We start from the raw sequence: 14,505 nt of genomic DNA, 5'->3' as shown, positions 1-14,505 counted from the left end.
AATTCAGGACGTGGGTTCTGATATCCTGAGTTCCATTGTTGAAATAACAGTGGGTTTTAATTTTTGACCACACCAATACATTCAAGTACTATTATTACGGGCCTGGCATCAAACCTAGAAAAGTGAATGAAATTCCAAGCGCAAAGCTGAGTGTCCGTCCTGGGCCTGCGAGGCAGGGCAGGCGCTCTGCTCCGCGCGGAGGGAGCCCCGCGGTGGTGGCAGGCCTTGTGCTGCTCACCAGGTCCGGTCCGCATGCCCAGGGGAGTGTTGGCACCTTTCTAGCAAGGCATCATCCTTCCTAGAAAGGTAGGAACACTGGTTTTCCTGGCTGTTGTAAGCAGATAAAATTTCATTTTTTAGAAAGAGATTCTTAATATAGTTTCTTGTGGTTTAATTTGTTCTATGGATTTGTTTTTACTTTGGAAAGGGGAAGGCAATGGAAGGGGAGTAATGAATCCATTTCTTGATCTGTACTGCAAAAAAAAAAAATCAAGATATTGGAATTGCTCTTTCGTGAGCAATGTCACTGGCCAAACCAATGTTCAGCTTTTGTATGAAACGGGAGACTTGACTTCCTGGCTGAGTTTTGTGTCTAAGTACCATCTCAGAGTGAATTTTTACGGTAAATTTTCAAAGCCCTGGAACTGCGGTTGATGGGAATGCAGCCGGCCCTTCGTTGCAGTGCCAGTAGAGTGTGCTGCGTGTCACAGCCGTGTTCCCCTAAAACCCCATCCAGAACAGCTACAGGTGTTATTTCAGCGCTTATCTTCCCATTAAGAAAACTTAAAAATAAAAATCAATTGTAAATGAATTTCCATGTGTTGCCTTAAGAACTTGCTGAAGAATGTACCACCGCGGTTCACTAGCAGCCGCGGGGCCCTGTCTAGAACATCGCTGTTCGCTAAACCCTTAGTAAAGGAGGAGGAGGAAGCTCGAGCCCCGTCTCCTCTCTGATGGCCTCTGACCAGTTTGCTGTAGGAAGGTTTTGCCAGCCCTGCTCGGTGACAGGCAGTGGCTGCTGTGGTACACGTTCCGAAACCTTGCCGATTGGAATATTTTTGTACATTTTTATCAATTATTAAACCTTGTCTTCTGGTGTGTACTAGTATTTATTTCTAGTTTTAAATATTCTTTACCAGCTTTGGTAAATTACCTTCTGATCATTGGATTTAAGGAATATAGGTACTTACAAAAACTAGCTGAAGACTATTTAGAGTTCAGCTTCCTTTTCAGTGCATTTTTTTCCTAATAGAGGACAGCTGTTACTCGTGCTTAAGTCCCCCCATTCACAGCCTGTGGTCGTGTGCTCGGGCGGTTACGTCATTCAGATGCAAGAAGAGTGTTTGAGATTGAAATTAGTCATTTGGAATACGAAGTGCTGCTGTACTCGGCAGCAGCCGGTAGCCTTGTTTCACTGAGATGATGTGGTACTCGCGGGATGTTCAGCTCGGAGTGCGTTTCGGGAGCGGCGTTTGCCAGCAGAGTGCAGAGCAGCGGCTCATCACCTACTCATCGCCCATCACTTAGGGGGAAAAATACCCGAGTTTGGCCAAACAGGACTGTGGTAATTCTTCGTATTCTTTTAATGTAAAAAGCTGGGAAGCTGGTGAAATGTTGGCTGCGTCTTTGTTCCAGGTTTCTCCCCTGAACCCTGTGGCTCTCGCAAGCGTGGGCAGATGGACAGTGTCATCAGCCAAGACTCTTAAGTACTGTATTTTGCCGACTTTGTAACTTCACTTTCCTGTATTTCTGTTTTTAACATGGAAGTGTGTAGGTAGTGTCACGGGCAGCAAACGCCCAAGTGGGAAACAGCCCCACTAGTGGTTTGGAGAGTGTGAGGCCATGCGTTCGTCCTGTCTCGCATGGGTTTTACGCTGGTGTAGAGCCGTTGGGGGCAGGTAGAGCGTGCTGACCTAACCGATGCTTTGACAGGTCCTAATGGTTTGCAAACACGCTAGAACTGCTGTACCACACTTTCTTACTGCCTTGCATTTGCATAACTTGCATAGGAAAAAGTGTATCTACATAAATACTACTTTTAAAAGGTTTCCCTTTATTTTTCCATTAAAAATAAAAAAACCTGTAGGTGTAAATTATTCTAATGGGGTGTTTTTGTATGCCTTCATGAGGTCTTGCAAAAGAAGTGCATCTTAAAAATGAGACTCTTTTCAAAACAATCCTGGCAAGGCATAATTTAGTTTTTAAGAGAAATGAGTTCAGGCTTTTTTGCAGTTTTTTTTTTTGTTGTTGGTGGTTTTCCTTTTCTTTCCTGTTTCGCAGCCTCCTCTTGTTACGGCAGCTTGTTGCTGCTGTGGTCCCACCGTGTTGCTGGCGCAGGCCTGCCCCGCGCTCGCACAGCGGCAGCCTCGGTGACCCTCATCGCGCCTGGCCAGAGCAACGAAGCTCGGAGCTCAAACGCTGCATTTCTGCCTTGAAGCTGAAGGGTTTTTAGCGAGATCGGTTACTTTTAAGTGTTAATGGCATTGGTGAAACTTGACTGTATTTGACGTGCTGTGTTCTGCACAGCCTTCGCAGCTCACCGTCCCCTTTCTGCTGCTCTAGCTCCCGTCCCACCTCCCTGCTGCCAGCCCAGGGTGCCTGCTCTCACCCTGCACTCCACTGTATGTATTTTGTTAAACCCTTGTAAAAATTAAATCTGAATTTTGGCTAAAGTATGAGGTTGTTCTCTTTAAGTTTAGGACTTAAAGTATTTGTACTGTCTTTTCCTGTGTTTATGGCAAAACCACTCCTGGCTGCTTGTTTTCTGCCCGGGGCCCTTGGAGCAGCAGGTTTGCGTTCCTGGGCCAGGTCCGTGGAAAAGTGATCCGGAGCGCGTCCCATTGCTCAGCTGGCTGCGCCGTCGCCAAGAGTATAAGCCGCTGTTCTGAACCGCCTGGAGCCTTATTGCGTGTTAACGGCCCGTAGCAGAAGTCAGTGAACAGCGCGACCTCCTGCGACGGCGGCAGCCTGGGCCCAGGGGTGATGGCTGCAGGGGGGTGGAGGTTCCCTTCCCTCAAGAGAAGAAAAGAAAAAAAGCAACAGGCTCAATTTACTGTCACTGAGTGACCGGGGGTACAGAAACCACCAGTGAGTGGTTTAAAAAAAAACCCAAACACCACAATCAAACCCTCACCGAGGCTTTCTCTCTGCCCCTGCTGAAAGCTCCAGGTGCTCACCTGCCAAGTGCCACCGTTTGGGGGGAAAAAAGTAAAAGTGACCAAAAAACCCCCCCTGTGGCTTCCCATGTAGTAGTGTAAATAGTTTATTTGATCTTATGCCAGGAACAGACCAGGGAAGTAACATGAACTGCTTTTATAAAACACTTCTAATATTGCTAAGAAGCAGGTCTATTACTAGAAAAATATTAAAGAGAACATGCCAGCATTATACTCTACTTGCATGATAATTTTTGTCTTCAATTAAAAAAATACCTTTGAGCTTAAGAATGTAAGAGCTAGTGCTTTTAACGATTTGCCTAACGATTTATTAAATTAATTAATTGTCACATTTTCTTACGCAGATTAAAATACTCTTCTGTCACTGTCAGTGAAGAAAGAGGCGATTTGGCATGTTCTCTTTAGCATGTCAAGTCCACGCTGCTGTAAATGCAAGAAGGTGGCAGTTTTAAAGTAAACTTCCTGTAAATAGGTAAGCAGAGGTCAATGTGGTAACTTTGAGCCCCAAACTGTCCATTTAGTTAAATACAAAAACAAAAACTATAAGTTAAAATAACATTCAGATTGTATAGCACAGGCTGATGCATTTTTTTAAACAATATTTACAATATTACCCAGAGGCTAAAGTGGGAATAAAAGAGAAGTGTAAAAACCATAAAAAACTGCACCAATTTTGTAGCAAAATATCTGTACATTTAAAAACAGATTATCATATAACTACACATTATCCAAGGAAAAAAAAAGGGACCTTCACCAGTGGTTCACATAAGCACAACATAAAAGAAAAGAAATTCAGTGGTTAAATACTATACAATAAATTTTACAATTAACATATTGATGCAACGAGACCAGGAAAGGTAAGCTGTAAGCAAAAAGTATCTTGGGAAGTACAAATTTCTCTTCAGTCCAGTTTTTCACTTCTGAGAAGACCGCGTGCCCTGCCGGCACGAGTTCGGCTTCGCCTTGCTGCTCTGGGAGACGGGTGCAGACCGGCCGCGGGGGGTGCACGACGTCGCTGAAGTCTCGTGTCCCATTTTAAGCTTGAAAAAAGCAATGTGTAACCTACAGCCGCTGGGGACGTTCAGGCTGGGCTTCCCTGCGCTGGCCAAGTGATCCTTCGCAGGGACTTTGGATTGTCCAAGGAGGCTGGGGCTGGAGCGGGGCGTTCATCCTACAGGGCAGGGCACAGGATGATTCTCTGCGCGAGCAACTGAACTGCGACAGTCCCAATACTGCTTATGGAGCCGTTAATACCTTAGTGCTAATTAATAAATACATTGTTATTCAAGCTGCCTCTAGCTGAAGAACATAGAACGTGCCTTCGCCACCCTCCTCCTTTTGTCCCCCCAGCACCCCCGTGCCTCGGCCCGGCACCGCACACCACACACATCACAACCTCAAGGTGAAGACTCGTGGTCGGTGCCGTACACCTTGTGCTCGCCGACGTACATGGTACCGCTTCCTAGCTACGGGGGTGCAGCGTCTGCGTGTCTGGTGGGAAAAGGTACAGGTCTCTTCTTGGAATTATTTCCGTATTACTTACTTATAGAAAAGCCCTTAAATGTCTTTTTAAAATAAAAAACAAAAAAAAGCCAGTAAGTGCAGCTGAAGCCAAGGTTCATCCCCCAGCAGACAGCACAGGAATGCATTTAAAAGCAGAGCACGTCCGAGTATTACCTGTTTACAACCAGTTGGGATGCAGGTTAGGTCCACAAGAGACCAGTCACTAAACTTCTATATAATCAAACCAAACTAAACACCCAAAAGCAACACGTATTTTACATTTTGGTTAAAAATACTGAATAATGTATTGGCGTAAAAAGATACCCAATCAAATCAAGTCCTATTGCTTTGATTAATTTGAGCAGGTACTTCAATTTTAGGCACTTATTAGCTACGGTTGAGTTGGAGAGCCCATCGCTGACGTTCCTATGCATTTTCTAGGTCTCTGAGCCCTTTAATAGGTAAATTTTACTGTTCCCAAGGCTGTAAATGAGTGGCAGAACACAGAGTTCACACAGACAAGGTATCGTTCAAGCACCCCCTTTCCTTGACACCTGCAGGTCTCCAGCTCACATGGTTATTTCAGCACCGTTTGCAGAGCGCAAGTTCTGATCATCAAAGCGCCGCCTGACGCTTCTCCTCACCGCGTCGGCCCGTCGGTACGGCTGGTTTCTAAGATCTGCGGAGAGGAAAGCGGCGTTCGTAAACACGCACGGCTCGCCCGCGTGCACACACACGCACGCACACACACACACACACGCAGTTTAGACAAGGAAAAGTCCTGCTGGAAGCCAATCAAAGCAGCTTGTGTAGGAAGAGGAGAAGGGACTTCAACCCAACGAGAGCAGAAGTGAGCAAATATTGGCGTGCCCGTTTACTACGCACCCAAGCAGCAGGTAATACTGGTGAAATGCGCTGAAATGCTGGTGAAACTACATGGAGTTATGCCGTCAAGTTAGCGTGAACATCTCCCCACCCACGGGCTGCCAGTATTCATTAACGTCAGCAGGGAAGGCAACATCGACTGAAATCAGCCTGCTTGACGTATCCCTTGGTCCTTTACGCAGCCTCTCACACGCCACCGTGAGCTGAAGGAGTTTTCGAAAGCGGGATGAAGCTCACTGGAGATGTGTGACGCAGGGTACAACAGTGGAAGTGTTCAGCAACAGAAGGCGGGGTCTATGCTCCCTATACGTATCCCTTCATTTAACAGAGGGTGCCCTGAGAAAAAGCAGCTGGTAGCGCTGCAACTGGCTTGCAAAGCTCCAGCTGCCGTCCGGCCCCACTGCCACCATCTCGCCCGGCTGCGGAGATGCTTCGTTAGCTGAAGGCAGTGGAAACGCTTCGTTAGCCGAAGGCAGTGGAGAGTTCAACCCCCTCCCTCCTCCTCCTCGCCGGCAGCAAAGCCCAAACCTGCTGCTGCTGGGTCGGTGAGAGCTCCGGGGGGAAGAGGAGGGAATACTGAGCACGCAATGGGTCAAACAGTGAAGAAAGCTGGAGGCAGACGTGGTGATGAAGGCCTGTGTTACATGTGCTGTTACATGTGTTACATGTGCAGCTATGATATAATGAGCACACTTGGCACACCTGAAGACTATTTCAAGTTAAAATATTTCTCTCCTGGAACACAAATTTGCATTGGACTGGGCAAACCCTCCCTCAGATTTCCCAGATGACATGTCTTGGTTTAAATGCAACTCCCAAACTTCTCGGCTCTCGGTGTACCAGCAGAAGGTGCCTTTGCTTGAGGCTGCCCTCTCCCATCTCCGCCCTTCGAGCTGCTCGTTGTCCATCTCTCGCGTCCCCTTCGGTGGCCGTAGCAGGACCGAGACGGAGGCAGCAGAATATCCAGGGAACTACAGGGTTGAAACAACCTGGGGACAAGGCTGCCTATCTCGGGCTAAACTTGGAGGAGAAAGGGCCAAAACGGAGAGAGTATGAAGGACGGTCACCAGCCCATGGCCTATGGATCCCCGCCACCACAGAGGGTGACGATAAACAGTCTCGGTCTCCACAGGCCGTTAGGCTCTCACCAGTATTACGCTTAGCCACATCTACCAACAGGCTGTCTGGCATACAGAGAGAGGAGGAAGCTAAGTAAAAAGTGATGCTTGCCAGCTCTGTGTATCCTCCACCACCGGTGTGCTAGAAGAAATCCTTACCCTCGAGTGAACATTTGGAAATTTAGTGATATTATTCTTCTTTAGGGCTAAACAGAAAAAAACAAAACAAAACAAAAGACAAAATGATGGTTAAGTAAAAAATGGGATGGAAAATGAAGAGCAAGTCAACTCGGCGTTCAAAACTCCCAGGCACGTTAGCCAACAGAGCAAGAGGGGGTAAGGCCAAGGCTACGAGAGGAGGTTAGACACGGAGAGGACAGGACAGGAGGGCCACCCTCGCCTCTCGCTAACCAAATTCCAAGCTGCTTTGAAGATTGGCTCCAGGAAGGTAACACAGCAATTAACTCAAAAGAGCAAATAACTGTTGAGCTGATTATAGTTTGCAATTTTATTAGAAGCATTCATAAAAATACAAATCGCAAAAGTGAAACACTGTTGTCTTCTTAAGCCGCTGAGTCCTTAATTCAAGACAACAGTGTTAACAGACATGCTGGGTTAAACACACCCTTCTTACACTTTACACCACACGATGTAAATTGCTCAGTTCCATGTCAAGCTTTTCATCGTCACAATTTCTGTGGTTCTGGCACGTAGCCGAGTGTTTCCCCAGCTCTGCTCCTTCCCTCTCGCCCTGGTTCATGCACCGCTGCCGAGCCCAACCCCAGCACTGCACAAAGTCCAAGAGAATTGGAACTGGTTAGTGCTCAGTAGACTTCTCTGATTCTATTTAGATAAAGTTGGCATGGAACTGAAAGAAGTTAAATACGGATGTGACTGAATGAGAAAATGTTCTATGCTGTTCATTTTATCCCGTATCTCACATGCAGACAAACATGCAGGTACTGGTTAAAAAGTCTAAAACAAAACACTCCTCGCAGAGGATGTACGTTACGACAGACAACCCTTCCAAGCCAGAAAGTGAACCCCAAGAACGTCCCGCTTAGTTCATGCAGACGGTACCTCTGCTTTGGCATACAGCTGATGTATTACATGCATTTTACATAGGTAGACTGGCACACAGAGAAACATCTGTAGGCCAAAAGAGGTGACATAGAAAAGCCAAGTGAACTGTCACTTTTTGACTGCATTTGGTCTCCTCAGTCTTGTGAGCTGTAGGAAACCTGCACCAAATCTGCCGTGACTTCCACCACTTGCTGTTCTATGGCGTTTGTCGTGAGGGTGAGAGATGCCTTTGAAACGCAAGGATGGCCAAAAGCATCAAGCACAAAAGTCGATGGGATGGAATAAAAAGTTACTGAAACACAAGAACATGCAACAGAGGTGACACAAATACAACTTCAGGTGGACGCTGGACATTACTATACACTCAACATTCACATGATCCTGGCTGAGATCCGTACAAATGGAGAAGTGTCAAAAATCTACAGCAACCTTTCTTTTTTCTAAGAGCATCAGATGTGAAAGAGGAATAGTTTAGTAATGGAATTCCTCAGTGAGAACAGGTTCGCAGAAAAACCGAGAGCCCCGCTTGGCGGTTCGAGCAGTAAAGGGCACAGTCTTCAGCACTGCATGGGAATAACAGCCAAACAGACAAACAGCCGTGAGAAGCGGATCTATCGCATTAGTACAGTGTTAGTGCTCGGTCACGGACACCCGGGGACGGTTTTACGTGTTCCAACCAGCTGTCTAATAGCACTGCCCTTCGCTAGGCTTTGGCAACAAGGCAGCCCTAAGTCTTTGAGTAACTATTTCTTGTATTACATGGTTTCCAGCGGGTTTGACTAGTGCTAAGCGTGCTCCAGAAAAGGGTGTGGTGTTAGCGCTACGCTCCGGACCAGCAGAGCTGTCCTGTGCGTCTGGTGAGACACTATCCAATTTAAAACTACACTTTTGATCATTTCCATACTATCAACAGAGATCTTATGGGCCGTATTCAAGTGACCTCAGTCCGACCTGACTTTCTGTGCCAAACCTTTATTATTACATGGCTCGAGGCCCCCAGAGACACCCCCGTAACGGGACATACTAGGCACAAGACCATAGGAAATGTTTCATTTGAGTCTGGCACTCCCTCCACTGGACTGCCTTTTGCATATGGATGGTCTGCTGCCACACAATCCGTTTCTCCCACAGAGCAGGAGAACCACTGTACCAATTAAACAAGCTTCCAGGAGTCTGAAGGACTTGCAGAAGCAGTAACAGATTAGCTATCATAGTGACTCTGCCCTTTAAATAAAGAATGTTATCTTAGGAAGCTATTAATCAAGGTTAAAAAGAGTTGTGAAAGCTTCAAGCATTTCAACCCTGTCACCTAGTTGGGCAAAAATTCCCTGGCTTTCTTTAGGGAGTGGTAGAACAGCTCTCCTGCCCTCCTGCAGGAAAAACTCATGTGAAAAACATTGAGGAGCAGCAGCCAAGGAAATCTTGCCACAATGACCTTTTTTTGAGCTTCTGTGCAATGGAAACAAATGTAAAGCTATCGAAGTGGTAAAATCGCGTTCCTTCCACACACAGGTGAAGAACGTGCAGTAATATCAAAGTACTGCAATCAGAGCAGCTGTATAGATTAAAAATGGTCTGACTCCTGAGCAAAATGCAGTTTAGAAGGCGGCTCTTTTTATCAGCAAATATTTGCATCAAAATCCTGACTGTGTTTGGCTACGACAGCGGGTTCTGTGCCTCTGCTTCCAGCCCTAGGTTGGGATCAGAGCAGACTTTGCCTACCAATCTGAGAAGCAGTAAAATCAGAAGCAGTTTAGCATCATAAATCATTCAGGTTTGACTAAATGATTTGCTGTAACTGTGCGATAAAGTGGTTCAATTACTGTTAGTACATTTCAGTGAAAATGTAGGCTCTTAATAATGTTAAACACCCGTCATACATTCCACTTATGGGGAAGAAAGGGGAAGGTCTGCACGGCATGCATATCCCCACCGGAGCACCGGCTGAGATCAGGCACCGAACCGGCTACTCTGAAGATCAGAGAACGAGTACGTCCCACATGCTGGAACAGAAGAACTAAGAAACCCAGCGCGCGCCCGAGGTCTGCGCACGCAGCCTTGGCAGCGGACACGTAAAGGCAGGTTACTGGGGTTTGTTCGTTATATACCGTTAGCAAAAGCTTCTATACTTGATTCACATCATATAAACAATGTCCCAAGCTGTGCTCGAGTATCACTTTTTAAAGCAGCAAACGAAGTACTTAAAATAGCTACTAGGCAGATATACATTTTTATCCTTTGTGAAAGGGCCTCTGAGATTACAGAACAAGAGGTGTTTACCTGTAATAATATCTTCAATAGCACCATCCTTCCCTTCGTACACATGCCTGTTATCCTTGACTTGTCGCCGTCTGAGCTCTGCGATCAGCTCTTGCTGCTGTCTCTTTGTTTTATGTGAAGGAGACTGAAAGCAAAGAAGAGAGGATTTGTAAGGACTGACCTCCAGCTACGCTGCTTCTCTCCTCCTGACTGTGAAACACCAGGTGATCCCACTAGTAGCAATCAGCAAACAGTAACTGCCAGTTTTCTGCCCAATTTTGCAAGATGGGGAAAAACGTGTGCGGTTAGCTCATGTCCCATGGAGAGGACGGGCAGGGTCACAAGTTAACCCGGCTGTCGAGCTGCTCTTCTTTCTTAGGTTTGTAACTTACTTCCAAGCCTTCTCATCACTTGGAACTGGAGCTCCAAGCTCTTACCTCTGAAAAGCATTAGGAGAACAAAGAGAACGGGCTTTCCTTCCGAGGGAAAAAGCTTGGCTGGGGTTAAAGATCCCAACAACAGCTCTGGGAAGCAGCACCAGCCAACAAAGTGGCTGGTTTAGAGCCAGGGGAGACTTCCTCCACCAAATCTAAAGTGTCACCTCAGGGGAAAAAAAAACCCCAAACATGTCAGGAAAATACCTATAAAATGGTAACCTGGGACTCAGTCCTGCTGCCAGGCTCTGCCAGGGAAGGATCTGGGGAGGATCGTTCCTTGTCCCTGTAAGCGATGGGAAGCTCTGCACACTGAGCACCGGCAGGGTTTTAACAGATGCACGGCCAGAGAAGAACAAAGTTTAGCTAATGGCAATGTGGATGAGATGACTTTCTGTCTATTCGTTTTTTAATTTTGCAGGCTTCAAAAGTAGCAGAACCATACACCGTAACTCTTTCAGCTTATTTCAGTTCTCTCCACATAAGGAGGAAATTTTCAGAGACTCTATTTCTAGGCAACGATAAGCTGGGCAACTGAAGTTCTTATACAGAGCTGAGGTTTATGAACTGTCAGGAAAAAGACATGAACATGATGGCTCCTGCCTGTAAGACTTATCTGTTTCATACCTTTTGGTCCTGTTGCTCCATCAGTGCTTCTTGCTCCATAAGTTTTTCCATTAAGGCCTGTTCCTGTTTTTTTCTCAACTCATTCTCTTCTTCTGCTTGCTATTTATCACAAAAACCACAGGTTAGAGCTTCTAATTGCTATAGGGAACCTAAATATTACAAGTGAGTAACACTATCACTTGCTACCACAGGGCTGTCCAAGGAAGCAAGGTTAGGTGTAGCAGTTTAGCTGCCTCTGAACACAGTCTGAAAAAACTGGGCTGGAAGAGACCTTCCTAGGTCGCACAACCCACTCTCTCCCACCAGTCCCAAAAGACACGAATTCAGGGTTCAAGGTGTAAGCTGCAGCTGCCCAGACATTCAATTTCTGAGGATTCCTCCAGCGTCTCAGACAGTCGTGTTGTCTCTCAGCCCTGAAAATAATCCTGAAACAACTACTGGTGCTGCCGCGCTGTCGAGGATGGCTCACATTGCATCAAAGCTAGAGGGAGCCCCAAGCCGTTTTATTGGGAGCCCCAAGCCATGCAGGTACAAATCGGGTTCTGAAGGACAGAAGAGAAGAGGAGGATACTCGTGTTTACCTTGTAGGCCTTCACAAACCGGACAAACACTGGGAAAAAGACTGAGGGGGGTGTCGTCTTGGGATTCTCCCCAAAGTACTTCACAGCGTCATCAAAGGCATCCTACAAAAAGCACAGATTTACTGCGTTGCAGATATTTCAAGATAAACTCACTTATCCGCAGTTCTCAGCATACAGGGTCTAGATTTTGTCTGCATGTGAAACCCTTGGCTCAGACCAGCAAGTCTTGAACTCAGGAACAAACCCACAACATCCCTGCTCTGTATATAAAGCATGGCCTTTGCAGTGACGTGCTGCTACTCACTGTGTCACTCGCACCCTCCCGCCAAACCCCGAGATTAAAGAAATACCTGGGCTATTTTGGCATCGTCCTGCAGTTTCTTTAGCTTCCCTTCGTTGTTCTGAATGAACTCCTTCAGCATCGTGTTGTGGTCATGCATGGTGTACTCGCGCTTCGTCAGATCCAGGCCCCTCTGCAGCTCCTTCACGTCCAAGAGGACATTTTCAAGAGACACTAGGAAATAAACCAAAAATGCTGCATTGCTCCTGCTGTGCAAGCACCTGAACCCCAGCTTCAACAACTCCCCACAGCCCATGCGTGGCGTGCTGTGAAGTCCCCCACACGGCATGCATGCCACCACCGCTGGCCAGGCACAGGAGGGTGACGGTACCTGCAGCAGCCTTCTCCACGTAATGCAGTTCATTGTAAAAGAGGGATACGTGCTGGTACTTCTCCTTGACCACATTTGAAATATAGTGCAGCAGGGTCTGCTTTCGGTCCGTCGACTTCGTTTCTAGGAGCTGGGGAGAGAAGGCAAAGAGATTGCTGGGTGGAGGCGCAGCTGGCTCCACGCAAAGTGACTCAACCGGTGCTCGCCCTTCCCTGGTGTTTCTCCATCTGATAGGGATGGCTGTAAAAGCTCATTTAAACGTTTAGCAAGTGGTTTTCAAGCTGTGGTCTGCAGAGCCTCTGAAGACACGTGCCTCCTCCTCACTGGCCCCCCAAAACAATGATAAGCAAAGCGATCTGACAGCGCCTGGCAGGGAGCACCTTCCCCACTGCTGCTCTCTGCTTCCACCGGCTGGGAAGCGCCGACCGAGTCCCCCAGCAGCCACTTGCCGTGTCCATGAAATGCATTCCCGCCTGGTCACCCCCAGACACCTCTGGTTTACTTACCAGGTCTAAGCTCTGTAGCTTAAATCCATACACAGCTCCTCGTTTACTGCTGTTCATGTAGTTTCCAAGAGCCAAGATTATCTGCCAGGATGAAAGAGAGCAAAGCCTGAATTTTCAGGATAAATGCACGACGCTTCAGAAACCTCTGGAAGGAGAGTTTGGTACGTCAGCATCCAGGTATGGTTTCACTATACGTTAAGGGGATGCACCGGTGAGTGATGGAGCTACTGAATGTATAAAGATCAGACCTACCTCCAGTATTTTCTTAAGCTTTTGGGATGACTTTATTGAGACAGACGCAGCTATTATTGCATGAAGTTGCTGCAGGTAAACACAGAAGAGCTTTGGTTAATGCAGGTCCAACCCAAGAGTAAAATTAAAATCTAAACGCTCACATTCTGAAAAAAACTATTGTTTCTCATCCATACCACGGGCCCTAGCATGAATGTTATCCTGCCCTGACACGTCAGGATTTCAAATAATTCATTTGCACCACAGATTTACCACACTCAGATGTGGTTGGGTGAAAGTGTATTTACATTTCAACCCTTACGACTGTGAAAGATGCATCAGGCTGAATGGGACACACTTCAAAGAGCCCACAGACCAGCACTGATAGTAACTTTCCCTGGTGGTACAAACAACTAGATTTTCATTTAAACCAGTTTTAAACTTCTACAGGGTAAAGAAACAGGGCAACATGGAGCGGTCCAGGCTACAAGCTGCCGTACAAACAGCGCTTGGGATACTGGAGTCACTGATATGTGAAAATATAGCTAGAAAATCACTTCTTCATTTGTGTGTTTCTCATTGTGTCCCTGTGAAACTCCCGATCACCCCACGACACTCAAATCATCCCTCTGTCTTAGACAAAATCTCCGTAACCGTCACCAACTGCCCCACACCAGCAGCCTGCAACGCTCCCCACAAACTGACCCACGCCGCAGAGCGCAGCTCTTAGGTGGAGGCTGAACCCCCGGGAAGCCCCGATCCCCGCACAGCTAACGCATCGCCCAGGTGCCCCTCACTCACCGGGGTCAGCATCTGGATGCTTTCTGCAAAGTTGCCTATAAACGCCATGATGGTCATCTTCTGCATCAGCCTCTCAATCTTGCTGAACTGCATCATGAACCGGTCTTCGTCAGACAGGTTCTCGATGGGTTTCCTTTCTCGCTCGTAGAGCCGCAGCACTTTCACTTCGTTCTCGGTGGGCAGGAACCGCATGAGGCATTCAACAAAATCCACCGGCAACGTTTTCAGGTCGAACCTGCGTGATAATAAAGCAGAAGAAGTGGTGTCACGACAAGGCTCTACACAAAATGAAGGAAAAGTAACAAGTGAGAAAGCTGCCAAAGGCAGCTTTCCTCTGCCTCCTACGCCGCTCAGCTACACATGAGCCCAAGTAACGCAATGAGCAGCTTATAAAGATGCTCTGAAGTAACGCCTGCTCCTGTTGCCCTGGCTGGGGTGGGCGGCACGGTCCTGCACGTGAAGATGTGAAGAAGGTTACTGTGCTGATGTGAACGGTGCTGCTGGGCACCCCCGTTCCTCTTTCCAAAGACATGGTCATTCCCCCCACACCTCACTTTTACGAGAGAAGATAGGTGGGGAGGAGCAAATAGCAGTTTTATAGCAGAGCCCCATGAACCCCAGCTGCTGAAC

General features: G+C 47.2%; 1 protein-coding gene across 1 annotated transcript in view; it reads right to left on the bottom strand.

Annotated features, from left to right (window-relative positions):
- Positions 1-5,248: 5,248 nt before the first annotated feature.
- The window catches only part of LOC104617300 (formin-like protein 2), a gene marked incomplete at its 5' end in the record, with an annotated part of 10,315 nt that continues 1,058 nt past the window's right edge, over positions 5,249-14,505 (bottom strand). Inside the window, 9 exons of the mRNA XM_010282577.1 lie at positions 5,249-5,358; positions 10,046-10,169; positions 11,086-11,184; positions 11,667-11,768; positions 12,017-12,180; positions 12,338-12,467; positions 12,844-12,924; positions 13,096-13,164; positions 13,876-14,110. Coding sequence (XP_010280879.1) covers positions 5,249-5,358; positions 10,046-10,169; positions 11,086-11,184; positions 11,667-11,768; positions 12,017-12,180; positions 12,338-12,467; positions 12,844-12,924; positions 13,096-13,164; positions 13,876-14,110 — 1,114 coding nt within the window. The remainder of the gene's footprint in view (positions 5,359-10,045; positions 10,170-11,085; positions 11,185-11,666; positions 11,769-12,016; positions 12,181-12,337; positions 12,468-12,843; positions 12,925-13,095; positions 13,165-13,875; positions 14,111-14,505) is intronic.

This window comes from Phaethon lepturus, unplaced genomic scaffold, assembly GCF_000687285.1.
Source record: "Phaethon lepturus isolate BGI_N335 unplaced genomic scaffold, ASM68728v1 scaffold41192, whole genome shotgun sequence".
Taxonomy (NCBI): Eukaryota; Metazoa; Chordata; class Aves; order Phaethontiformes; family Phaethontidae; genus Phaethon; species Phaethon lepturus.
The sequence above is the reverse complement of the archived record's forward strand: the minus strand, read 5'-3'. Positions and strand labels throughout refer to the sequence as shown.